The 27,933-nt window shown below is 38.9% G+C and overlaps 2 protein-coding genes across 8 annotated transcripts in view; one reads left to right on the forward strand and one right to left on the reverse strand.

Annotated features, from left to right (window-relative positions):
• Positions 1-7,137, reverse strand: part of Lrrc40 (leucine rich repeat containing 40) — a 49,941-nt gene extending 42,804 nt beyond the window's left edge. For 2 of the 4 annotated variants that reach the window (XM_055614280.1, XM_055614279.1), the window contains exons 1-4: positions 6,972-7,137; positions 2,415-2,596; positions 1,395-1,468; positions 129-258 (exon numbers count right to left, since the gene is read on the reverse strand). In XM_055614280.1, the coding sequence (XP_055470255.1) occupies positions 129-258; positions 1,395-1,468; positions 2,415-2,596; positions 6,972-7,122 (537 nt within the window). In that variant the 5' untranslated portion in view covers positions 7,123-7,137. The other 2 variants (XM_055614281.1, XM_055614282.1) reach the window with 2 other exon arrangements.
• Positions 7,138-7,222: 85 nt separating this feature from the next.
• Srsf11 (serine and arginine rich splicing factor 11) overlaps positions 7,223-27,933 on the forward strand; it is a 29,835-nt gene continuing 9,124 nt past the window's right edge. For all 4 annotated transcript variants that reach the window (XM_055614286.1, XM_055614287.1, XM_055614288.1 and 1 more), the window contains exons 1-6: positions 7,223-7,332; positions 16,401-16,597; positions 20,749-20,882; positions 24,653-24,762; positions 25,476-25,568; positions 26,036-26,085. In XM_055614286.1, coding sequence (XP_055470261.1) covers positions 7,243-7,332; positions 16,401-16,597; positions 20,749-20,882; positions 24,653-24,762; positions 25,476-25,568; positions 26,036-26,085 — 674 coding nt within the window. In that variant the 5' untranslated portion in view covers positions 7,223-7,242. The remainder of the gene's footprint in view (positions 7,333-16,400; positions 16,598-20,748; positions 20,883-24,652; positions 24,763-25,475; positions 25,569-26,035; positions 26,086-27,933) is intronic.

Consider the following 27,933-nt stretch of genomic DNA (forward strand, 5'->3'; position numbering starts at 1 on the left):
TAAAGTTCTGGTAAGCTACTCATAAAATCAGCTGTGTCCTGCAACTTGACCCATATATTCAGTTTCTCAGCCTAGTGAAAATTCCCACCAGCCCCAAATCTTGTGAAGGGCAAAGAGTCATAACTTACTAAATCTTCTAAGTTGGACAGATGCTCAAATCCCTCAGGTATGCATGTCAGCTCATTGTGTTGGAGGTACAGCATCTTCAGATTTTTTAAGCTTGTAATTTCTTCAGGGAGCATTTTCAGTTTGTTATGGCTGTTAGTTAATAAAATAAATGCTGAGTGACTTAGTAGTAAACTATGTAAGAAATATTTACCAAAGGCATTTTTGTCAACTAAGGGCTCATCATAACTATCAAATGGCTCACTTGTTAATTGTTTATCAAGATCCACATCTCTAAAATAGACACCTATCAACAGAAATCTAAACCAACTAAGTAGGGCTTGAAGAAAAAAAAAATCAATAAAAAAATATTCTTAAGCTAACAAATAATTTGTAATCTTTTGATTGCTTGTTTATAATCTGTTTATTTAGCATGTAATGTGAAAGAGACTTACTGGCCTCTTATATTATGACATTGTTCCCTCCTAGTTAATGTAGCACTAAAAGACATCTCTCACTATAGTATGTCTAATACCTCTGTAACCATACCTATTTTATAAACAAGTTAGTCAAACTATGCTTTAAGTACTTTTATTCTTCTAAAAAAAAAAAAAATCTCGGAGTTTGAATTATCTACATAACAGATAAGACAAACATACTTTCTTAATCTAGCTGTGTACTGGAAGCAAATATTAGCCATTAGGAATGCAATTCCAGAAACACGTGTATGGAGCCCAAAGGAGCTTGGACATGTTTAACTAACAGTAAAGTCACCAGGGCTGGGACTCAGCCCATTGCCAAGCACATGTAAGGTCCTGACTTCTCCATGAAGTATCACAAACCCAAACACTCAAACCAAAATAACAGGAGGACACAAAATTCTTCAGCACTAATGAAGTAATTATTATTTCTAACGGACTGTATAATACTTAGACTTTTAGGCTAAAAGAATTCTTTAAAAACCTAAGACTCTGAGAAAGAGGTTTTCTAATAAAACAGTATCATAAACATAAAACATAAAAATCAACTGACCTTATATTTGTAAAATCAAGAGCATGTAATAAATTCTAAAAAACAACACATAGGCAAATAAAGTCGCTATGCACAGCCCCACAGACTTGTGAGACCAAGGCACAGCAGTTTTGGGTCACACTGGTACTGGGCTGGAACTCATTCAACCCTGTTTCCCACTGGGCCACCCTGCAGCTCCAGGATATTTTCTAGGTGAAGAAAAGGGATTTCAGGTTCACACCACTGATCTGCATATTTAGAATAGGTTCAGATTTTACCTGATGTTAAGTTTCTGAAGATTGTCTAACTCTCTTATAGCTGAAGGAAGTGACGTCAGCTGATTATCATGAATCTAAAATGATTACAATACAAAGACAATATTCTTAGTTTTACAATTAGGAATATTTCAGCTTTGCCACTGAACAAAATTATTCACTAAAATCCTGTTCTTCAAATTCAGTGGTAATGTGTTGGCTGATCAGTAATTTATTCTGTTGACCAAAATGCTGTTCAGAAATTGTAAAGTAATAAGCTATTCATTTAAATACTACCAAAATGAAAAGAGACAAACACAAACTTGACCTAAGTCCTGTTTCCACAAACTCAGAGGTAGAACCTAGCAGCAGTGTTCTGGCGATCTTTTCACACACATCACAAACATGAGATGGGATAACAGCTTTACAGTCTCACAGTAAAAAGAGCCTCAGAGTAAGCCAGACTATTATTTTGTTATTTTACACACAAAACCGATACCACCTCCAAGAATGACACTCTGACATCCATCATCTCCACACATGAACTGAAGAATCTGGACACTGCCGAGTACAGTGGAAGTCTGCAGATTCTAAAAACAACCGTTTGCATTCACTTCTCATATGACAGGTCAGCATTACAAAACACTCAATTAAAAACACACACACAAAAAAAATCAGCTGAATAGTTCCAGTCAATGAGTCTGACGGCAAGTTACAAAACAAGATCGCAAAAAGTGCAAGTTCCATATTTGCCTTAGTGTCCAGAATAAAAGTAACAAGAAAAAAAAAAAAAAAAAAAAAGAGAGAGAGAGAGAGGCCAAGTGCCAGTGCTGTTTGCACACAACACTCATTTAATCCCAGCATCTACATTTGGTCTGTGGCCATGGAGACACAGAGCCAACCTTCCAATTCAGTTTTTTATTTTTCTTTCATTCTACAAGGTCAGCAATGAAGATTTCTTGTTTAGCAAACCCTAAATTTAGCTCTTCAACTTGGCAAAATTTAGTCTTTTCAACTAAGATTCAGTAATTACAGTCAACTTACATCAAGAACAGTAAGGGCAGGTAAGAGTCGGAGGTCATCAGAAAGAGACTGGAGTTTATTGCTGGAGATGATTAGCTTGGTCAGATCGGTCTGCTCCCACCATCGCTCAGTAGAACTGAATGAAAGATTCTGATTGGCCTCCTCAGGGATGTCCACATTTATTCTCCATACACACTGAGGGACTATCTCCATCACCATCGCATCAGGAAGAAAAGGGGTGTGGGGGATAAAAACGAAGTGAATACTACATGGCATACTCACTGAGTACTCAGCTTACAATGGACCCAAGTAGCTCCCAGGGCCTGAGGGACAGCTTGGTAGGTATATTAGCTACTTTTCTACTGCTGTAAGAAAACATCATGACCAAGGCAACTGATAAAGTGTTTAATTTGGGTTAAGGTTTCAGAGTGTTAGAGTGTACAATGGTGAAGTAAATGATCAGAGCTTGCACCCTGAGCCACACCCATGAGGCAGAGAAAGGTACTCTGGAAAAATGTATGAGTCTTCAAAGTCCCCCCAGTGACACACTTTCTCCAAGGTCACATCTCCCAATCCTCCCAAACACTTCTACCACCTGGGACCAAATATTCAAACTATGGGGGCCTTCTCATTCACACCACCGCAGCAGGTAAGTACACTTGCTGTTAAGCCTCACATGAGTTTGATCCTCAGAACACACATGGTGGAAAAAGTAACTCCTGAAAGTTGTTCCCTGAGTTGCCCATGTGTGTACAGGTAAATCAATAAATAATTTTAAAAGAATTTAAATTTCAATAAGCCAAACATGAATAAATTACACAGTTTAAGTTTATTTTATTAGAAAAAAGAAAGACTGCAATGTGTATTTTATATGAGACCTCAAGTTTAATTCCTAGCACTGAAAACACGGCATACATTAAACTGTAGGCATAATGTTATTGTGTACTGTGTAAAGATTCAAATGCTGATTTCTGGGGCCCCATATTTGTTTGTATTCCTTGTTCTGAGAATCTCTTGTATCAATGTTGTATAAACACTGCTCCCCAATGTCCCCTGATATGTCAACAAGGCAGCCTACAGCCAATCACTGAGCAGGGGAGAGAATAAGGCTGAACCCCTGCCAGCCAGGGAAGGAGGAGATAGAGGGAGGAAAACGGGATTCAGCTTCCAGAAGAGGTCCAGGAGACATTATGAGAAAAGAGCAGCTGGAGCAGAAAAAAGCCATTAAGTGCAAGTATCTCTGGGATTTTGCCAGATTAACTTAGAGGGTTACAGATAGATTAATAACTGCTCATATTATGCCATAAAGCTAGTCCAGTCAATTATTTGGGTCACAGCAGGGATAAAGAGAGAAACTGACACACACATTTTAAAGCAACCACTAACATTGAACTCTCCTAACATCTCTGAGAGACAGGTGGCTTTACTATTCCCATTTTGTAGGTGAGAAAATGTGTGAACTATCCAGGGTTCAAAGCAGGTATATGTCAGCACTACACTCTAAGCCCTGCAAAGGCACTTGCCATTACAGCCTGTGAAGTGTCTGACCCTAGCAGCTGCTCTCCACTTCACTAGACATCATTTTGTTTCTTACCCACCAAACAAAATGTCATTGTACTATAACAAAAGGTATCTCCTATAATGTAGTGAGTATAACAGTCACTATGAAATGGCTGCTTCACTAGAGTGGCTTGTCTCCAGGCAAGGACCTAGGTTCAATCCATAGCACTGCACTGAGATAAGCAAAAGCTTGAATCTCTAGGAAGAAGCTTCCTAACAGAGTGTAGCAAATCTACTTCTGTACCTGTGCAGTCAAACTGTGTAAGGAGAGTGTTCACTCCTTGACAAAGGTATGGCTGCAGGCATGGTGACACAGAACTTGGAATGGCATTACTCAATCCAATCAATCACTAGCTATGCTCTGTCTTAAATGGCATTCGAATTCACCAGAGACTCCCCAGTGAAATGCTGAAATGGAGGCTTCCCTCAGTACGAGCCAGGAAAAGGGAGTCAGAATAGGGAAAAGAGATTTTAATACCAAAGAGACAAATAGAAGAAAAGTGTTGAAATTCAAAAAGGAAAAGAATAGGGGAAAAGAACAGAAAGTTGTTCCAGCATCTCTCTCTCTTTTTTTCTTTCTGCAAGTTTGGATTTTTACTATGCTATATTTTAATTTTGTATGTTTCTATTATTCCTTTCCACACAATCATTTAACTTGTTTATACTCCTTCCCCCAAACTTGGAAACAATATTTCTGTGCTGACTACTTTTAAGTCAAATTGACATAAGCTAGAGTCACTTAAGAGGAGGGAGCCTTAATAAGATCAGGCTATCTACAGGTCTTTAGAGCATTTTTAAAATTAATGATTGGCAGAGGAGGGCCCAGCCCATTGTATATGGTTTCCCTGGGCTGGTGGTTCAGGATATTATAAGACAATAAGTTGAGTAAGCTCTGAAGAGCAAGCAAGTAAGCAGCACTGGTCCATGGCTTCAGCATTTACTTCTGCTTCTAGGTTCCTGCTCTGACTTCTTTCAATGATGCCAAAAAAAAAACCCTTTTATTCCCTAAATAGCTTTTGGTCATGGTCCTCACAGCAATAAAAACCCTAACTCTGACAACCACTGATGGTATATTAGTGAGCAATACCAAATTTTTAGTGTATGTAATCTTTGTAGTTTGATAGTTTGGAGTCACAACAGTCTATTTCTTTCTTGATGGATGGTAAACTGAGCCTTCAAGAACAGTCTGCTCAATATGAAAACACCCTTCAAAACTCTAGACTAGATACACAAACCAAGAGATGTGCAAACTGCAACACAGAGCTATAAAAAACATGAAAAAGCAAAGAACTATGATCCCTAAAAATTTGCAAAACTGCTCTTCACAGATACTGAAATAGATAAAATGTCACATGAAACTTTCAAATTTTCTGGTAAGAAATTCTCAGTATATTAAAAGATACAAACAAGCAGATGATTTCAATCTAGGCCTTAGAGAAGACAGTCAGCAAAACAGATGAAAACATATGCAACGTGGATGAAAAAGTTAGGAACATGGAAGAAAAATTCAGAAAGGAAATTGAGATCAAAAGTAAAAAATTCTTCCTACATCAATTAGCATAGTCAAGATAATCTCCCAGAGTCCACACAGGCTGCCCTGTGCTGACACCAGAGAAACACTTTGCTATTGTTCCAGTGCTGCACATGAGCTCTGCAGTGATGCTGGCCTTCTTATCAGTTACAGCTGCCTTTTCAGTACCAGCCTGAATACTCTCCTCCAGAAATTGCCTCTGCCAAACAAACCAGTACATCATCTTCACCTTCCCTCTGGTACTCAGGCCATGGGAAGAATGAAGCCACATTCTTGGGAAAAATACAACACAAATGGCTGCTAACCCAGCTCCGAACACAGTCCTTGTTTCCATGTGAAACTTCCAGTCAGAATTCCAATGTCTGATTTCTGTCAGCATTCTTATCTTCCAACTTCCCATAAAAAGCAGCCTATTAAGCTCTGCCCATAACATTCAGTCTCTCCTAGACTTACACTCCAAAGCCTTCAACATTCTAGCTATATAAAAGTTCAAATGTCCTCGGAACCACACAGTAAGGTTTACCACAGCAATGACTCCATTTCCTGGGTGCCAATGTCTATCCTAGTCTTCTTTCCTGATGCTGTGGTAAATACCATAACAAAGCACCTTAGAGGAAAAGTTTATTTTAGCTCACAATTTCACTTGCAGGCCATTACTGCAGGGAAGTTAAGGTGGCAAGAACATGTGACAGCTAGCCATATCACAACTACAATCCAGAGCAGTGGGAGAGATGAATCAAGGCATGCACACTTTTTTTTATACAGTTCACTCTTATATAGTCTAAGACCCAAGTTGGGAAATGGTGCAGCCCACAGTCAGCTAGATCTTCCTACATCAATTATTCACCAAGATAGGTCTTCTCAGACATGCAAGAGAACAGGAACTAGATGATCCCTCATTGATTGTGTCAAGTTGACACAACTAGTCATCATTCCGTTGTTTAGATTACCTTATAGATATGCAAGTGCACTATTAGAAGATTTTAATCAATGCAAGTATAAAAAATACATAAAGAATAATTTACTTCTCATTCCTCTCTCTGTTCCTGTCCACTCCAACAACACATACACTACCAAAGGTATTTATAGCAATATGCAGATTTGTGCTCATTAGTCATGCGCGGTTTTCTTAAAAAGTTCTCAAATTCATACACTCTTCAGTATTTATTTTCAATTACTACCTAGAAAATATAATCGTTATTTGTCATTGGGATTTTTATCAGCTCAGAAAAAGAAGGGACTTGACACAAGGAAAATGTTATAAGCTGACAGTCGGGGGCTAGTAAAACCAAATTAAGAGGAAGGTGATGGTCAAATCAAGTACCTATCATCTCGTAGCTAGTTTACTCCCAAACTTCAACGTTTACCCCACATTCTGCAGACTTCCCAGCGAACGCTTCAGGGCCACGGTCCTAGCAGGGCCTCTTCCAGGAGACGCTGGCGCGAGTGGGCTGCACAGAGGACCAAAACGCTGCGCGCTGCCTCACCTTCTTCGAGGTTCCTTCCCGCCAAGTTGAGCTGGCCGCTGCTCCTCGCTGCCTTCAGCAGACCCTGGGGAACAGAGGGACCTCTGTCCTTGCCCTCCGTGCGGAATCCCGCACGCGGGTCAAACCTCCGGCCTCCCTGCTGGCGCGACATATTCAAAAGCCCACTCCGGAAGCCCCAGCCGTGGCTGTGACGTGGCACCGCGCCGCAGCGGAGTCGTACCGCCCCTTCCGGCCGGCTGTAATCCGGGCCTTGCCATTGCTGCGCTCGCTGATGTCGTCACCGCCTGCTCCCGGGGCCGCCACACCGACGAGCCCTTCCGTTGCCCTCACCAGCCTCGCACTGAGGAGAAACTTCTTTCGGGTAAGTTCGTCTAAGGGGCCGAGATGCCCTACGGGCGGCACGGGCTCCCTACGCGGCGCGGTCGGGGACGGTCTGCCCACCGTCGAGTCAGAACGTGGCGGCGACGAAACCTGCGGCGCGGCGCGGCGCGGCCTGCTGCCCTGGGCGCCCGGCCTGGTGTTGCTGGGTCCGCGGGTCGTTGATCGTGAGTTGAGACCGCAGGACAGCGTGTGCCCATCTGACAGTTAAAAGCTGTGGTGTGTTAGAGCAGCGTGGATTCGGATGCACCCGCTTACTGACTGACTTGATGCAGTCGAGCCCACGCTTATGAAGCTCATTTTTCACTGATTTATGAATAGTCCAGTCTTAATGAAGTTTTAAAAATAATCTCTGACAATGAAATTTTTAAATACTGAGTTTTTGTTGGAAATGCAAAAATGAAAGTTTTGATAAGTACGTAGCTGTGTCCTGCGTAGTTATCACCCGGAATTTACAACCTGGTGATTGATTCCTCTGTTACGAAGAAGTAGCCCTCGATTATCCTGGGCTGGGTTTGTAGCTCGGAGGCACCGTGCTTTCCTAATTTGGGCAAGCCGGGAATTCTATGCCCAGCACTGCGCCAGATTATTATTATTATTATTATTATTATTATTATTATTATTATTATTTTGCCTGAAATTGGTATTATTTTACGTTTCTCTTAATTTTAGTGATTGTTTTTGCGCGCGCGAAATGGGCCGTCGGAGAACAACTTTGAGGGAATCGGTTCTTTTTCGACCAAGTGGAGTGGAACTCAGAGGGTCTTACACCTTGGCGATAAACGTCTTTACCTGCTGAGCTATCACCAGTCTGACACATTAATAACTTTTAACAAAGAAGAGGCGTTTATTCAGAAACTGGCGCCGGTCTACACCAATAACTTGGGATTCCCGAACGCAGTGCGCATACACCTCAGTAAGGGGTTTATAAAGGCAAAGAATAGAAAATTACAGTTTGTTCTGCTGCATGCAGAAGGTCTTCTAGTGCAAAACAAGCTTGTTTACAGAAACAGCAGTAAAAATATTAACCCTTAACAACCCTTAACATTTGGAGGTCTAATTTTGCTTCATACTTAGTTTTTTTTTATGTATAATTTTATTTTTTTTTATTAATTATACTTTATTCACTTTGTATCCCCCCACAATCCCCTCCGTCCTCCCCTCCCGGTCTCACCCTCCCTACCCCTTCTTCACGCATGCCCCTCCCCAAGTCCACTGATATGGGAGGTCCTCTTCTCTTTCCTTCTGATCTTAGTCTATTAGATCACATCACGAGTGGCTGCATTGTTATCTTCTGTGGTCTGGTAAGGCTGCTCCCCCATCAGGGGAAGGTGATCAAAGAGCAGGCCAATCAGATTATGTCAGAGGCAGTCCCTCTTCCCATTACTGTGTAACCCACTTGGACACTAAACTGCCATAGGCTACATCTGTGCAGGGGTTCTAGGTTATCTCCATGAATAGTCGTTGGTTGGAGTATGGGTCTCTGGGAAGACCCCTGTGTTCAAATTTTCTGGTTCTCTTGCTCTCCTTGTGGGGTTCCTGTCCTCTCCAGCTCTTACTATTTCCCTCTTCTTACATAAGATTCCATGCACTCTGCCCAACAGTTGGCCATAAGTCTCAGCGTCTGCTTTGATAGTCTGCAGGGCAGAGCCCATACTTAGTTCTTTTAAGTACAGAGATTTTAAACTTGAAACGTAGCGTTAGCCATCACAGAAATGATTTTTAAAATTTATTTATCTTATGTGTGTGGGTGTTTTGCCCCTATGATCTAAGAAGGTATCAAGTCCTTTGGAACTGTAGTTAGGGATGATTGTGAGCCGCCATGTGAGTGCTGGATTCAAACTTCTGTGCTCTGAAAAAGCTTTAAGTGCTCCTAACTGCTGAGCCATCTTTCCAGCCCTGGTTTTCTCCGCCTTTCTTTTAAAGGTAAAAAGCATATTCAAGGAGGTGACTGCATAACTCCTGTCATCCTACTGAGGAGAATGTTAGTTGAAGAGTAGATTTGGGCGGTCTGACAATTCTGCAAAACATGCAGCTTCACCCAAGTGTATTTTGGGTCTTCTGTTTGTTTTTGTTTTAGAGTCTACAGAATCTCACTATATAGCCCTAGCTAGCCAGGAACTCACTATGTAGACCACACTGGCCTCCAACTTGAAGAAATCCACTCTGCCTGTCAAGTGCTAGGATTAAAAGTGAGTGCTACCACATCTAGCATATTTCTATATCAATAAATATGAACTGACATAAGGATTTAACTTACATAAGTTCATAATATATTGTGTATTATGCTAGTATAGCATGTGGAGAATAAACAAGTGGTAGCCAGAATTATCTCTTGCATTTGAATAAACTATGTGTCTTTTGCTATTTGGTGGAAACTGGAAGCTAATCCATGAGTTGAGCTTGCTTATAAAATGTGGCTATAGTCTTCAGAACTAGCTCTTTATGGTAGTTAAATTGCTTTAAGACTAATGCAATTAAAATGAATCACCTAGCCCTTTAAGAAACCAAACAGACAATATGGGGACAGTTGGAAGGCTCTGTGGTTAAGAGCACTTACCACTCTTTCCAAGGGCCCTGTTTTAGCTCACAGCACATATATCAGGCAGCTCATCATTGCCTTTAACTCTGTTTCAGGGGATCTGGCCTTTGCCAGCACCTGCACACATATGATGCCCATAAATGCATACAGGCACACACATACATAAAGTAAATATTTTTTAAAAAATTAAACATTCTGCATTATTGAAGTAGTACAAAAAAAATCAATCACATCTTCTGGGGCTGCAGTTCAGTGGTAAACCACCTGCATGTTATGCAAAGGCTTTGGGTTCTATCTCCAGCTCAGTGGAATGATGAAAAGGAGATCTCTGTCCAACTGGTGATTAGGCACACCTGCTTTTTGTTATAGAGGTTTTGGCTGTGGTTTATTATATGCAGTTTATTTATTGTCTCACTCTTGAAATGTCTTTAAAAAGAGAGGACACCAAAAACACATTAGTAGTCAAGTCACGAACAGAATGGTACTTTGTTTCATGACAGAAAGTAAGACTTGTTATCAAAGAAAGATAGGAAAGTTCATTCTTACCATTCAATTTAATAGTACATTTTCAAACATGGCTCTATCACTCGTGAAATTTTGTGTATATATTAGAGACTCTTTTTTTCAAGGATGAAAGCTACAGTTGATGATGGGTTTATTGAAATAAGTAGTTTTGATACTGGTAAGAGAAGGGGTTAATTTGTGCAGTTTTCAAGTGCACTTGTTTGCAGAATACAAACGATCACAGAGAACTTGCTTTGCCGACATTTCTCAGTTTATTTTTGTGAAAAGTAAGCTTAGCCTGCTTTGAATCAATATGATTCTTATGTTTTAGAATATTGACTTCTCTGTGAAAGCTACTATCCTCTGGTTCTGAGAGAACATTTTATTTTCTTTAAAATTTTCAATTGCACGTTTGATGTCTCTTTATAACAGCTGACTTCTAAAAATAGTTGATAAAATACATTCTTTGCTGCCTTTGAAGGCAGGACATATTTAACATAATTTATTCCCAATTTCAAGTGTAACTTTGATTTGTATTTTGTTACTGTTATTGGAGTTGTGGCCATCTTGGTTTTGAAAGTGTTGTGTTTGGGATTTTGTACTTGTGAATTTGTGTTTCATTGCTTCTCTCTATGCTTGTAAGTGGTGAAGCAATCTCTATTCTAAGACATTCATCATGATTCTAATATATTCTACCTTCAACACTAAGCAATTTTAGCCCTCCGGGATCTGGAGAATGCAACTTTCATTTTTTTTTAATAAAAAGTTTTTTTTTTTTCTGTTTTGTCTTTTCTCTTGAATAAAAGTGGGGAAACTCATTTTTAAAAAAAAAATCATAAATTCATTTGTTTCTATTTTTGTTGTTAATTTTTTCATCCTAAAAAAGAAGAAACAGCTAAAATCTGGGTAGTGATGTACCAGGGCAGTTTATGTCATTTAAGTAAAGCACTTCTGGTATTGAGATTTGTTATTCTGAAACATTTTCTCTTATTCCCAGGGGTTATTACTTCCAGCTGTTAACAGACAGTATGATATTCTTTTTTCCCTCTAAGATTAATATTGCATAACTGAAAGCATTGGTCTTTGTAGCAATTGTGTGGATGGTATAGATTTTGGCAATGACTTTCAATTAATGAAATAATATAGAGGTAGATTTGGGGCACTATCTTATACACATAGATAATCACTACAGAGTTATAATGTTGAAAAAGGGTCTTACCGGTGATCCACTGTTACTAATTGGATTACATATCACCCCCTGGAAACAGCTTGAAACTTTGTGTACTTTAAAAAGACACAGGTAAATGTTTATAAGTGGCACATACTTTTTCCAATATGAGCAGAGAGGTGTTGTTTTAATAAGGCATGATATGTTTTCTGATAAGTCTAGCATCAAAGTTGATAAAGGAAAAGGTAATAATGTGGTAGTTGAAGGAAAAGGTATAAATAATGTGATAATTCATTGGTAATCAGAGCCAATCAATGTTAATTTAAGCTTTGGTGATCAGACCTCTGGATGTTTTAGCCACTTTTGATTGACCCACAGTTTTGTTTTTTTTTTAAACCTGAGCTGTTTTATGTACTTTCTTCATTGTTGAAAATATTACATTGATAATAATAGCCAAGCATGGTAACTGATGCTTGTAACCTTAGTATTGGGAGACTTAGGCAGGAGGATCATTCTGAGTTTGAGAATAGTCTAGGCTACACAGGAAGTTCGAGGTCAGTCTGAACTGCAGAATGAGAACCTGTCTCCACAACCGACCAGCAACACACACAATACAATGTACTTAGATGTTGACGTATACTGGTGACCATTTAAATACAGTGCAAACGTGTAAGCTCTTCCTTGTGGTTCATCATTCTAGAAATACCTCTTTTTCACTCTACACTCAGTTTACCCACCATTAATATAGGTGCTTATTTCCTATCTTAGAGATGTTGGCCTTGCTTTCTTACCTCCTTATTTTCTGGAAGTATTACCACCATCTCTTCTCTCCCACAAACTACTCTTTTGATGAATGCCATTAAAGTACTCTAGGCTTTATTTAGCCTGAGCAGATTGTGGCTTACGGAATTTACAGACTACTACTACTTACTGTGCCTATTCTTTGCCAGCAGTTGAGATTATTTCAAATATGTACTTTCTGTGTTCATGCATTGCTTATATGAGCCATGCCACAGTAATTTTATTTCATTTATTGAAATATGTTCAAGTGTTTGTGTTTTGTAAATCAGAATAATGCTCTAAAAACACAGCGAAACAAAGATTTCTGCAAAAGTGTTCTCAGTGTGTCAGAGCTGTCAGTTAGCAGTTGTCTACAAGTATGCTGTCAGTCAGATGGACATCCCAAATCTGCCCTGTTTACAGTGCAGCAATCTCTGGAAAGAGGGGCATCAACTGTTAACAACTTTTGGCAGTATTCATATAGCTTGAAGTGTTAACATTTATAGTGAAAAGGCTACATTGCCATATAAAATGTGAAATAAAAAATAGGCTACATAAATTAGCTCTTCCATGTAAGCAATAAGCTGTTGTTACCCCAGTATAATGTTTTCAAAATAGGAAGATTTTGTCAGACTAATTATTAGTTTTTCCTAGTTTTTAAAAAGTTTCCGGAATTATGACAAGTAGCTGCCAGACAACAGTGGGAATAAAAGCTTTAGGAAGATGTCTCATTCAGTGAAGTTCTTGTTTGGATCCCTAGCGCGTAAGTTAAAAGCCTGGTGTGGCAGTGCTTATTCCTAGCACTGGGGAAGTGGAAACAGGAGTTGCTTCCCAACAGCTGACTAATGCTGATGGTGACCTCCAAGATGCAGTGAAATAGTCATTAAAAAAAAAAAAAGTATGCAGAAATACTGATACCAGGTATCAAGTATCAAGAAGAGATCTCTGTATCAAAGATAATCTGTGGTGTATATACACATATTCACATTCATATGGACTTCAAATTAGTGAATCAGGCGTTTCTGAAGTTCCTCACTGTGGCTGCTGTGGCTAGGCTTCCAAATTGCCTTTGTCATAATGTAAATTTAAAAGCCAAATTTAGGGCAGAGTAGACAGCAGGTGAGAAAGACTCCCTATGTCAGCCTCTGACCTGCACTCATGAACACACATAAAACCTGTATACACCACACACACACACACACACACACACACACACACACACACACACACTTAAACCAGTTACTTTACTTTTTGGTTTTGGAGACAGGGTTTCTCTGTGTAGCTCTTCCTAGCTGTCCAGGCTCTTGCTCTGAAGACCAGGCTGCCCTTGACTCAGAGAGATCTGACTTGCCTCTGTGCTTTGCTTTACTTATTTTTATTTGGTTTGGGTTGGGTTGTACATTTTGGGACAAGACTTCACCAAGCTCTTTTTTTTTTCTTTCCAGTTTTGATTAGAATTAGACTGCTAGTAAGGCTGATTTGTTATGCAGATATAATTGGATTTCTGGATGTAGAGATTTATGCCTATACTCTCGGCATCTGGAATGCTGGGGCAGGAGGATTTCTCAGAATTCGAGACCAGTCTGAGATCTTTGTCTCAAAAAAACAAAAAACAGCCCAGGAGTGGGGACTAGCATGTTGATCCTACTTGCCAAGAGTGTGGTGCACTCTTATTACGTGGGAGGTAGAGGTCTTTCTCTGCTGAACAGTGAGTTTCAGACCAGTCTAGCAAGGGAGACACTCTTAAAACTCAAAGTCTTCCCTAATTTGCTTGAAAAGATGTGTTAATGGCTCTCTTTGTGTATAGTTCTTGTACACGTGCCCTTAGATAATTATGGATGTGGCCTAACATAAAAGCATATACTTAGAGCATGAGATTGTTTTTTACATTTTTTTGTGACTCAGGTGTGCGCTTCGTAGGTGACAACTAGTGTAGCAGTGCAGAAAGCTGGACATTCCTGTAGGGCCTTCAAAATGAGACATTCACAAAGCAAATGTAGTTTTCTGAAATGTCCCATGTTCTAAAATATGAACAGATTTTGCCTTTGGCTTGCTTATTAACACGTGTTCCTTATATCTTTATGTTTGCTTATGAAGAATTTGTCATAGACCTGCAATTCCAGTAAATTGAGAATATTGGCTATCTTATTTCTGTTATACTTCCAGCATCTTGGAAATCCCTGGAATATAGCGCATATATATATATGTTTAGAGAAATTTGTGCATTTGGGATGCCTTTTATGATACTGGGGAAATGACGAAGAAGAAAAAACATCTTATCTGTTTCCAGATTCTGTAGTCCTTTTCTCTTGTTTGGCAGGTCCTAAAATCACTTAAACTGCCATAGATTGAATACACTTGCTGTTTGTCTTAGTATTTTTGTCATGTGACTTAGCTATATTATTAAAGTCATTAACAGTGCTAAGTATTTCATTGCTTATTAGACTTAGTAGATCTATGGTGATAGTCAATACTATTTTTGAATTATTTATTTGATTGACCATGAAAACAGATTTTTGAAGTGAAATGTGTTTAAGCCAATTTCTCTGAAGTTTTTGCTTTTTATTTTGGAACTGCTAAATATTTGAACATTCTCATGTAACAAAAATTACCTTTTGCTAGTCTCTACATCAAACACCATCAGCTTTAAAATTTCTTATCACAGAACTTCTCTTTGGTTTAAATATGTAGTTTTTATTACAAAACACCAAACATATAGAAAAGTGTAGAATGGGGGCTGATGACCAGAGTTTGATTGGGGACCCACATGTTGGAATGAGAAACTGCCTCTGGCAAGTTTCCTCTGACCACAAGGGCACCATTGCACACTCACATACACAAAAAATTAACTATTAAAATGTTTGTTTGAAGTTCGGAACAATATTCAAGATTTTCACGTACCTGCCACAGCTAATAAATTGATGTTAAATAACATTGAAAAACAAGAGACAAGCTTGAGCTCTTGTCATTGTGCTCATTGTTCTTTTGTCATTGACTATATAGTATAGTATGTGTGGCACATTGTGTGCACTCCTAAGAACATTGCATTATGAGACTCTAATTAGCAGTGAGTGGTACCTTTGATTCAGCGAGAAACCACTTAACACTATCTTGGAAGACACATTGATAAGGTGTTTTCTCACATTATTCAGCCCCTCCCTTCTGTGCTTAAGAACTAAGTCATTGAATCTAGTGAGTAGACCTAGCAAGCCAGTCACATCCTTGTCAGCACTGGCAAGAGCTATTTGCCAGTGTAAACTTGAGTGTAAAGTGTGAGATTTTATTTTCCCTTTCAGAAGTTTTTTTTGAAAGGAGTTCGGGTACCCTGTATGATAAATGACTGGGTTGTTGTGAGTATTCAGGTATTCACTGATGACTGGACCAGTAACTTTTGTTTCAGACTTTGTGCTGGGTCCTGCAGTCTCGGTAAATAACGTAACAAGAACAAATAAAAGCAGTGCTGTTACTTGCCGAGAAGGCAGTACAGGTGTTAGCAGTGAAGTGAGAAGAGGGAACTTCGTGGCTGTGTAAAGGCATAGAAAAAGCAATTTTTTTTTTTGTCTTTAGGTTGGAGAACTTGAATTGTTCAGATGAGGCTGAAGAAATGAGGCTGGGGAGGGTTTTGTTTTTGTAGTGAAGAATGTGTGTTAAAAGCGGGTGTATTTCAAACTGCTGACCAAATACTGTAATATATTGAAGAACTGTAAAACTCTTGTAAAGAAGGTAAGTTAGTGAGCGTACAGAGCGCCACGGCGTATGTGTTAAACTGTCCTTACTGGAGGTTTCAGTGGCCAGATGGAAGGATTATGCTTGAAAATGCTTCTGCAGCTGTGTGGTGTAGGCAGGAACCTTGTCTGAGGTGGCGCAGCTGGGTGGGCGCAGCCTGCACAGTTGCGGGAGCGCGAACTGGACGCGTACTTCCGGGCTCTGGACGCATGCGCGGGCGGGCGCATGGAATTGTGGGCCGGCAGCGCTGCGCGAGGTCGGCGGCCGTTTGTGTGCGGCCGGCGGCCGGTGCCGCGCGCTCTCACTGTCTTGTGTTTGATGTGTTGAGCAGGAGGCAGCCCGCGCCATGAGCAACACGGCCGTGGTCCCCAGCGCGCCCGGACAGGGCCCGGGCCCCAGCGGCGGGCCAGGCGGAGGCACGGAGGTGATCCAGGTGACTAATGTGTCCCCGAGCGCGAGCTCCGAACAGATGCGGACACTCTTCGGCTTTCTGGGCAAGATCGACGAGCTGCGCCTCTTCCCGCCGGAGTGAGTACCGGGGCGCTGCGGGCCCGCGGCCCTTCCGGTGAGGCTAGGCGCGCGGGATGCCGGAGCCTAGCGTGGAAGATCGCGGGCCCGCCAGGCCGCAGGCCGGCAATGAACACCGGAGTGGAGTTTCAGGGATGTTTTTCCCGTTGACGTTGTTTGCATCATCCTTTTGCTTTTCGGCACTTAATGTTTCAGTCAAATCCCCCTTTTAAAAGAAAATCTAATCCATTTGCTCTGTTAGGAAGGAAAAGAAATTTCCGCTGTGTTCACGTGTGTAAATAAAGATTGCTCCTAAATGAGTTTGAACTAGGGAAGAGCATCAAAGATCATTTACCCTTTTGACAGACGACTAATTCGGTGGACCTGAATGCTAAATCGCTAAATTTGTATATAACTCAGAAATTCATCATAGCTGAATCCTGGTGTGTTGTTCAAATATTTTACAGATTTATAATTAATTGTGAAGGGATTTTTTTTCATAATGTTGAAATCTGAGATTTTGTCTTGTTTTGAAAGTGGTTTTTATTGCAATAATATTAAATGAGTGTATTCACTGTAAAGAACAAAGAAGTTGTAAAGATAAGTTGAAAATATACATTTGAAATAATTGTGAGCCCGTTAGGAAAAATTATGAAGTTTAGTGAAAACATAGTGGATGCTGTTAATAAACATTCCACTAACTAAATTTCAGGAGTTTATGATGTCCCATAAATTCAAAACAGGAAATTAGAATCATCACAGTCTTCTCTCCTGTGTGTAATCACCAATCATGCTGAGGTTGATCATATGGTCTATGTGTTAATTATTACATGTTTATGACTTTCTACTTGAAATATTTTCACATAACTGTTAGTACTTGACATTGGTGTGTTCTTAATTTTTAGAGAAAATATGCAAAGCTTAGGTTAACAGTTAGCAAGAGGCATGTAGAGTTTTAGAAACAGTTACTTGTAGTAGAATCTTGGCTTTGGAAGTCAACAGGGCAACTCCTTATAGGAGCATACAGAAATTGATGCTCTCTGTTTCCTCACACCCCACCTTCAGGTTGCTCCTAAAACTAATAGTAAAACTGCAAAAGAAAAAAGAAAATCATGTGTTGGATTAGGTTGTGGCATCGCTTTCTGGTCCCACAGATTGCTAAAAGTTCTATTATAACCACTCACTTAAAAATGCTTTGTTTATTCTCCAGAGCTACTCTTTTAGGCCTTTGTTGTTTTTTTCCTTGTTGACCTAGTTAGTGGACAGTGCTTAAAAGGAGGTTGTGATAGACTTCAATCTAGTCTTTTTGTGGTGACATGGTTAGTTCTGTCATAAGCCGAATAGTTAGAAGGGTTTGTCAATTTCTCGTGGTGATCTCGGGGACTCTGTATTCACCTTTTATATATATGATATATATAAATTATATATATGCATATATATGAAAAATTGAGCACAGCAGCTGTCACTAATTCACAGGCTAAGCTCAACGCTCCTTCCTTGACAGATTCTTGAGTTCATCAGCATTGCATTTTTAAAAATGTATGCCTCCTACACACCTACTAAAACAAGTCAGGCTAGGAAAGGGCTTCTTGAGACGGAGGTCAGTGTAGTCTGTGCTGACCTCAGATCAGGATCTTCTTGATTTTGCCTCCCGAGTGATATGATTATAGGCATGGTATTCACTCTGTCATTGTCAAGGTGGGTAATAGTGCTTAAAGGAATTTCACAGTGGGATGCTTATCCAGGTGAGGACCCCAGTGAAACATGTCTGTTGTACTGAAGGCTACTGTCAGCAAATAGATTATTTATTACAAGCTTTCACAGACCAAATATGGGTACTTCTTATAAACAGCTTTATACAAGATATAGGGAAGAATTAAATTTATTTTTCAAGAAAAATGTGCTTTAATGAGTTATTGCATATTCATTCAATAATTAGGAAGAGGCATGTGAAGTCAATAAACTTGATCTCAAGTGAATGTTATTCTTATTGCCTATTGTGCTGCTTCTAGGGCTTCAGAGACACTTTATAAGCTCAAAACTCTTCTACTTAAGAAAGGGTGGCACAGTACTCAGAGTTAAAAGACTAATGTGAGGGCCTAAACCACAAGTTCTTCCATTTGAGCAGCCATGGCTAGGGGCATCTTAAGAATGAAGTCCCTTCTGGGAATGTGAATCTGATTCAGTGGCCCCTTGGTGAACACCAGGATTCACAATTTTCTGTGTGCATCTTAGAAGTTACTTGAAATTTTTTCAGCAGACAGAAGCATCAGGAAAGTCTTTTTGTTATCTTGCTTCTTGAGGTTAAAGTACTTATGCTTTTAAATGTGTTCCTTACACAAAATAAAATGTGTATGATAAATGGGAAGAAGTTAGCTTTGAACGCAATGTTTTCTGATTTTCTTTAAAGAAAAACTTTCATGTACTTCAAGAATGGTCTTTTTTTAATTGTTAAAAAAAGATTTCTTTTCTGTATATGAGTGTTTTGCCTGCTTGTATGTCTGTGCCATGTGTGTGCCTGGTATCCCTGGAGGCCAGAAGAGTGTACTGGATCCCCTCGAACTGGAATTATGGACTGTTTTAAGTGGCCATGTGAGTGCTGGGAATCGAACTTGGGTCATCTGCAACAAATTCTCCTAACCACTCAGCTGTCTCTCTGTTCTAAGAACTGATTTTTGGTTTTGTTTCAAATTAGACAACAGTTACCACTTTTTCAGAATGACTATAGTTTCCTAAGGTGGTGGTCTGTTGGGATTTAAGAACAGAAGGTAACACCATTTTGTAGAGCTTCTTAAATTTAATAGTTAAAATTAATGACAGGCAAAAACAGAACCGGTAGCTGAGCATTCATTAGAGCATTGTTTTCACTGTTTTGGATTGAAATTTTTCTCAAATTCTAGGCACATTTAAAAAAATGTATACATTGAGCCACATAATCTCAGCACCAGGAAGGTGGAGGCAGGAGGAGTCTTGCAAGCTTACATAATACCCTGTCTCAAAAAGAAATCCTCATCCTTTTAGAAACATTGAGTATTCAGCTTTGTGGGTGCAGTTGCCATGTTGCTTGGTTCTCTTCCCTGAGTTTATTTTCACATGTCAGGAAGAATTAAAAGAGAACGAAGGGTTATATCATCAGACATCTTGATTTCACTGATGCTGTGCTGTCAGGGAGCCTGGAAAAGGTTTCCCCAGAGATAGTTTCTCACAGGGAAGGACTGTGAAAATGTTACTGTCTCAGGGAACTAGTCTCCATGTAACTTGTGGTCTGAGTCTAGGAAGCAACTTTTGCCCTTATGCTAGTAATTGGCCCATAATACATATTTAAAAGCCTATTCTTCATTACCGTCTTTCACTGCCATAGCACTTGTTTGTCTATGGAAGTACTCTTACTGAAGTGTAGTTTGGTAAGGAGTGTATTTGCTTTCCCCACCCCCACCCCCCTTTCTGTGAAGGTACTTTAGACCAGAAAGCCTTGTTTAAAGTATTTAAGAATTCCTATGTATTCTATAGATGTGGAATCAGTTTATTGTTGAGGTCAAGAATGCTCGATGGTTATCAGAAACTACATTAAATAGATGTAGTCTTGCATTTATTTATTTATTTATTTATTTATTTATTTATTTATTTATTTATTTATTTGTTGGTTTGTTACTTTGAGACAAGGTTTCAGTGCAGCCTAAGCTGGTATTGAACTTAGAGTTTCTGACCCAGCTTCCTGGGTGCTGGGAATCACAGGCTTATGCCATTATGCCTGCTTAGATGTAATTTTCTCTGGTGTTTTATTTTGAAGTAAACAATTCTTAATCATTTTTACCTGCAATGAAACATTGTAAGCCAGAACTGTCACTTGTGTTTAAAAGCAGTTGGTGTTGCACCTGGGGATGTGGGTCAGTTTGAGCAACCCAAACACATGATGCACAGCCACTGAAATGATAATGTTGTTGTCTCTGACTTGAAGTGATGATTATAGGAGCATATCTACACTGTATCTCACTCTATTAGGTCATCGGGTTATACAAGATATTCTCTTTTCAATTGGTTGAAATAAATTAACATGTTATAAATTAAAATAAATTAACATCTGTATTTTTACCTGAACATTGCCCTTTTAGTGGTGTGTATGTATTGTAGCCAATACTATTTTTCTCCAATGTTATTTATTTATCTTTTAGTGACTCGCCTTTGCCAGTCTCCTCTCGTGTCTGCTTTGTTAAGTTCCATGATCCAGACTCAGCAGTTGTGGCACAGCATCTGACAAACACTGTGTTCGTTGACAGAGCTTTGATAGTCGTACCATATGCCGAAGGTTTGTGCTTTGTTTCACTACCTATGTGGGCACCCCTGCCTGGCCATTGGCCACAGTGTAGGTGTAGAGTAAGCATCACTAGCCTGTTAGACTCCAAGCATTAATTTGAAACCCTTGTTATACTGTACTCTATAATTCTTACTTGGAGATTCTTTTTTCTTATTCTAAAACTTAGAAATCAGGTCTGTTTTATAAGGTAATAAACTTTTTGCTATCTTTAAAATGTTCTTAAGTTTATTAAAACCAAATTCCTAATTGAAACTCTGATATATATGTATATATATATTACTGTTAAATCTTAAGAAGTCCCAAAGGTAAACGGTTCATAACATGTCACTCTTACACAGAAACCGTCAAATAAATGCATTATGCTTTGGTTCAAAATCAGTAGCTAAGTCAGTTTTATTTTGATTCACTCACTCCTAACTTTAAACAAAAACAAACCCATGCTGAATTCCAGTATACCAAGGGTTACAATAATTTTAGCTTTTACAAAAGTTTAATATTTCCTATAGTTTAGGTGCCAGATGGGCACTGGGTGTTGGTTTTTATGCCAGATTTTCTTGTTCTTGTTATATTTTCTAGAATATCTCAAAATAATGAACTCTTCTCTCTGTTGTGTGTGTGACTTTTGTAGTGGAGAAGGCACATGCAAAACCCTCCCAGATGGCTGGACACAGTGGGTGCTCTGCAGCTGCAGGCTCTAGACACTAACTAAACCAGCGAGCACTCGAGCCCCCAAGTGTTTTCCTGCTGTCACCATTTGTTAACTGCATTTTCTCTCTTTTTACGTTTTAGGCTGTTAAAGTAATTGACAGAAAAAAAAAATGAGCAGGTTTTTGGATCTAAAAAAAGCCACTGTGACAGGACAGCACTATTTTAATGCCATTTTGTAAAACTTTTCTAAGGCATATTTTACAGTTAGCTTATTCCCAGTGAACTGCTGCTTGGTTTGCTTTTGGTAACTATAAATACTGAGGAAATCATTGACATGATATACTTACTGAATTTTAACTTAACAATATACTGTCCAGGATCTACATGCTTTCCCTTTAATAAACTGGTTAGTGGAAGCAGTATCTTATAATTGTTGCTTTTTAGATGCTTCTTAGATCATTGAAGACAAATGTGAAAATTTGCCACCTTATTTTGTCTAAGTTGTGAAATGTCTAATCGTAGAGAATTGCCTCTGGTTTTTCTAAAGAAATTATATTCAGAGATGAGTTAAGGCATGCTATTTTGGTAAGAGTATATTAAAATATGTGAGATGTGAGGCCAGTAACAATGTTTCTGTAAAAGAGAAGACAGAGGAAAGAAGCTGATTTAGTGTATTTTGGATAAGCAATTCCTTTTATTTCAGTGTGCCTCTTGTAAGATAAGACTTAACCACTACCTTGCACCAACAGAGAACTTACAGAATTCAATTCAGGATGAGTAAAGTAGACAGTAGGTCTTGAGACGGTCATGCCATGTGAGTAATGTGCAGAGTCTTCAGTTAGTCATAAATGCAATGAGCCTGGGATGGAATATAGTATGTCATATATTTGGGTTTTTGTAAATATTTTAAGCCATAGTAATTTTTGTAGATGTGTTTTTGAAAGTGAGGTTTTGGGGAGTATATATAAAGCTGTAGAAATACTTAGTTCAGAAATCTGTTTTCCTGCATTTAATTTATGGTATGATGTGCTGTATTAATGTTAACTCCACAAGTAAACTGATTTATTCAATCCCTTTTCGCCATTCACTTTGGTGTTAGCCCCTAACACTCTGGTGTTGGCTCTTGGTCAGTGTGTTAGAACAGTAGACCAAAAGTATACGGTAAGAATAGTCTTGGTATAAAACAGAGATAGATGGATATGGAAGGTTCTCTTAATAGTAATGGATTTGGGGGCATCTAGGTTCCTTGGTTAATGTTTGTTTCTTTTGTCTGTTTCTTTTTCTTTCATTTCTACACATTCATGCAGTATTTCATGGTTCTATCAAAGCAGCAGTAAAAAAAATACTCTTGACGCATGAAAATTAACTGGTGAGGGGCCTCATTGCTATTTTTAAATTGTAGTTTTGTTTTTAGTCCTTTTTTAATCAGAGGATCAGATGCATGACTTTTTTAATGGATGCAGATCTTCTCTCAGGTGTCTCACAATAAATTCAAGAGGATTTTAGTTTGCCAGAAATGTTGCAAATGCACTAATTTGAATAAGATATTTATATTTAATATATCCTCTTGAGACATAATTTTGCATGCAAAATTATCCCTTTATCTTTGTAGGTTTGTTAATAGTGATGCATTAATGCCCTATATCCAAATGATCTTCTCCCCTTCCCTCCATAACTCTTGGTGTCTAAATTGATGACAGCTCTGACACAAGCAAGATAGCAGTGCTGTGTAGTATACATTTGTTTATATTATCGGCACTTCTCAGTGTAGGTGGAAGGAACCATTACCTTTATTTAACAGTGGTTTTTCTTTTTTGTTGTTGTGTTTTACAGTTCTTTTCCCTGGTTCAGCCTGAACTATATACCAGGCCCTGCTGAAAATACCACCCAACAGTTTTCTTCTGCAGCTTATCCAGTTTCTCTTAAGTGCCCTGTACATATTGTATGTTTTATGATGAGATGCAGTTTCTTAATATGTATTACAGAAATACTACTGGTATTTGCAAATATGTAGTTTAATTGTATTATTGAACTCTCATTTTGGGGGCTTGGGCACATTAACAGATTAATCCATCTATATAGGGCTTTTGCTGTTGGATAGAATTTAAATTGTCTACATAAATAATTTGTTTTAGGACCTTTAGATTTTATCTGAATACACAGAATAGGCTTTTAAAGCAGGCATACATGTGATTTTGGGCTTAAGGAGTTTTAGACAAGTTAGATATTGAACTGACACTACATAGCATTTTTTGATATGGTTAGCATGGCACATATTGGAACCTAAAGCATTTTACTATACAGGTAAGGAATGTGCCATGTTTTACCTATTCTCTCTCTCTCTCTTTCTCTCTCTGTCTGTCTCTTTCCTTCCCTCCCTCCCTCCCTCTCCCCATTTCCCTGTCTCCTTCCCTCCCTTTCTCTTCTCTCTTTTTCTGTACTTCCCTCTCCCCTCTACTTCCCCTGCACACATTTCCCCTGTGTATTCAGAGACCTTCAGAAACATTCATATTCATGTCATGAGTCAGCAAAAGCCCTACTCTTGATTTCAACAGAATATTTCCTACATACTTTCCTTCTTTTAATTTTTACAAAGTTTATATGGTAGGTGTAAAGAAAATCATAGTAACTGTACCATATTATTAACCCCTAAATCAAACTTTTTTTGTCTTGTGTATCTTGATTTTTCTGTGTGCTTTATAGTGAAGCAGCCGACACGAGTCGTTGTTCATAAAACAGCTTTTGAAAGTTGAGAGCACACCCCTGGAGAACCGACTGTGCTTGCTTACGTTTGGTTCATGACTTAAAAATCGAGTACAGGTGATGAAATCTTGGCAGTGTTAACAAAACAGTAGTGTGTATTGTGCTATTTTTTTTTTACTCTAGAAACTTAACCATTGTAGAGAAAAAGGAAACAAATTTTCACACATTGAAGTTTCATTCTGACATAAAATTAATGATAAATAATCATAGAGATCAAACTTTATATTTTAGCGAACATAAGTACTTTCAACAAACTCAGGTGGTGTATCAGGGAGACATTTTCTGGGTGTTTTTGTGTGTTTTCTGTCTTACAAGAGGGTGTTTTCTCATGCAAGGATGTTTCTCTGCAGGAGTTATTCCTGATGAGACTAAGGCTTTGTCTCTATTGGCACCAGCTAATGCAGTGGCAGGTCTTCTGCCTGGTGGAGGACTCCTGCCTACCCCCAATCCACTTACCCAGGTACTTATTGCCGTGAATTCTGAAGAGGTCATATTTGCTGTTTGTGAGGTAGTAATTGACAGTAGATGATTTTAGTATATGTTGGACTGCCTCTATAAGATGTTACATGTTTACATGTTGATTTAATTGTGGTTTATTAAAAATTCTGACAGGAAGAAGATGGGATCTTGGTAATATAAATAGGAAACAAGGGATGATTAGGGAATAGGAGTAGGTTACTACACATCGAATGAGTGAATAGAAGTCCCAGTGATGAACAGTGTTTCAGAATAAGAACAAGAATAAGACCACAAAGAAATGTTTTCACTAGAGGACTTCATGCTGGGATTTGCACTCTGAAAGTGTGGCTGAATGTCTAGGAGCTAGTGCTGCAACTCACTGAGAGGAAAGTACACAGGGCCTCCCAAAAGACGCCTTTACCTTAGTCAATCTTCAGAGTAATAATGTTTTAGGATTGAGAAGTCAGCTGTCACATTGACAAGTGTGAGGTACTACAGACGAAAACTGCATTTCTGTTGATACAGTTTTACTGGAACATGGTTATGTCTGGTTGTTTAGAAATTGTAAATAGTAGAATTTGAACCGTAGCAGTAATGATTATACCATTGAGTGGTTACAAAAGTGCATACATAGTCTGCATAAATGAAAACATTACTGTCTACCCCAATAAAGAAAGTTAAGAAAGTTTTATGTAAGAAAATGTTGATTTGCAGATTGGCGCTGTTCCCCTGGCTGCGTTGGGAGCTCCAGCTCTTGATCCTGCCCTTGCTGCTCTTGGGCTTCCGGGAACAAACTTGAACTCTCAGGTATATGTCACCATCTTTCATCAGTAAGCTTGTTTCTAAAGGGGATTATTTCATTAAACTTAAGTCTACATTTCAAAGCAAGAGTTAGCTGCTTGTGTTGTAGTAATTCTTTGTTAACTTGTTTGAATGACCTGAATTACAACAGTCATTAATCCTTCACACATAGATGTTGTGGAGATTTTTTTTTTTTTTTTTTTTTTTTTTTTTTTGTCATTCTAAGGAATTTCAGATTTTAAACCTGGGCTGCTCAGATTCAACTTGCTTCCCTCCGCTTGCACAGCCGTAGCCACAAACTCACGTGTTGTTAGAATTCTTAGCTTGTATTTTACCTGACCACTGATGTAAACAGAGTATTGCACTTTTTATAGGATGCCAGTTTGTCTTAGAACTTGTCAGCAAATTTTTATAAATACCAGTCACTTATTTCTGTACAAATATACATTGAGCTTTTTTTTCTTTTTTCCAAGTCCCTTGCTGCAGACCAGCTATTGAAGCTTATGAGTACTGTTGATCCCAAGTAAGTTTTTTCCTTTGCCTCTTTTAGTTATATACTATGTGACTGTCAAGAAAATATTTTGTTTTCTTTTTGAGATAAGTCTCACTGTAACATAGTCTTGCCATGTGTTCACTGTATGGTCAAGCCTGGCCTCAAACTCCTGTCTTTACCTTCCAAGCGCTGGGATGCCAGGCAGAGACCACCACACCAACTTGGGAACAGTTACTGTTGATAGAAAGTTAGCTATTCTTAGGACATACATTATATTATATAATACATTGTAGAACAGTTGCTGTTAACAGAAGAAAGTTAGTTATTCTTAGCACATTCTCACTACATTTTTATGTATTGTAGAAATGAGAAGGGGAATCTAAAAATAAGCCCAAATATTAAGGGTTTTATTTTGAGTGTTTCCTAATAATTGTCAGTGGCTTGTTACAGATTGATGGCATGCAAGTTGTATTTTGATGATTCATACAAAATACACATTAGAGCCCAGGCATGGTTATGTATGCCTTTAATCTCAGAGCTTAGAAAGGAGATTGGGATCTCTGTACCACCCTGGTCAGTGTAGTAAGTTCCAGGCTTGCTAGGGCTACATAGTGAAACCCTGACTTTGCCGGGGAGGGGGTCACAATAAAATACACACATTTTCTGTAGTCTTTATTAAGCATTCATTGTAGCAACGTATGTGTGTTCAAATGGGCAAAGTACAGACTTGCTAGGGGAGGGGACCGCAAAGAAAAAACTTGTTTTTTTAGATCTCTTTGAGAGTGGTGGGAATTGGAAAAGGCTAAGGAAGTACTGGTTAGGTAACTAACACTAACATCTTAACAGTGCTTTTACCCAATACTTTGAATTCTTTCCTGCTTTGTGATGGTGGATTCATAGGATTTTTTTCTCCTATGCAAACTAAATTGGAGCTTTATTCCATGTTCCCTGAGTTGGTCAGAGTCACCATTAATAAGTGGGAGAACATGGCAGGGGAGAGGACATGATTGGTTTCATTTGGTTGGTTACGGTCCCCACAGCCCAGCATATAAGTAGCACCAGTGCATTATGGATTCTTATGCCCACTTTTATTTCATTTTGTGGTTGTTTTGATGTGGGTGTGTGGCTGTGTTTTCTTTGTTTTTGTTTTGTTTTTTTTTTTTTTTGAGCCAAGGTCTCGTAGCTTTGGCTTGCCTGAAATTTGCTGTGTAGATCAGGCTAGCTTCAAGCTTGTAAAGTTCTCCTTGCCCTTGCCTCTCATGTGCTAGGATTAAAGAGTGTGCCACAGCACCCAGCACTCTTTAAAAGAATAGTTTTTCTTTTCTTTTTAAAATCTGTTTAGTAGAGGGTTGTGCATGCATACAAGCAACAGTGTGTGTGGAAGTTAGGACAGTTTTAAGGAGTGTGCTAACAGTCATAAGGTTTAGCAGCAAGAATGTTTGCTTGCTGAGTCATCTCAAGGGCCTTTTGTGCCTGTTCTTGATGACATCCACAGATTACTAAGGTTGTCTAGTTTGGGGGGTTTTGTTTGTTTGTTTGTTTTGTCGTTTTCCTTGCGTGTGTAAACACTTAAAGGCAAATCTTTAGCCTTTTGGATCAAAATTTTATGTGTAATTTTGTGAGCTTTTAACTTTTGCCTCAGTTTCTCCCCATCTGCAATCTGAAAAGGTAATATCCCTTCTCTCCTCCGCCCCTGCAATCCCCAACAATTTCTAAATCCTATGATGGCGGGTCAACTTTAACATCAACTTGTTCTCTTACAGTAGCATCTACCAAAATTAAATAGGGACTGTCCCTGACGTGAAATCAGTGGCTGGCTCTTTGACCTCTACACACACACACACACACACACACACACACACACACACACACACACAC

The sequence above is a fragment of the Psammomys obesus genome, unplaced genomic scaffold (genome assembly GCF_907164565.1).
Source record: "Psammomys obesus unplaced genomic scaffold, mPsaObe1.curated_primary_1811, whole genome shotgun sequence".
In the NCBI taxonomy this organism is placed as follows: domain Eukaryota; kingdom Metazoa; phylum Chordata; class Mammalia; order Rodentia; family Muridae; genus Psammomys; species Psammomys obesus.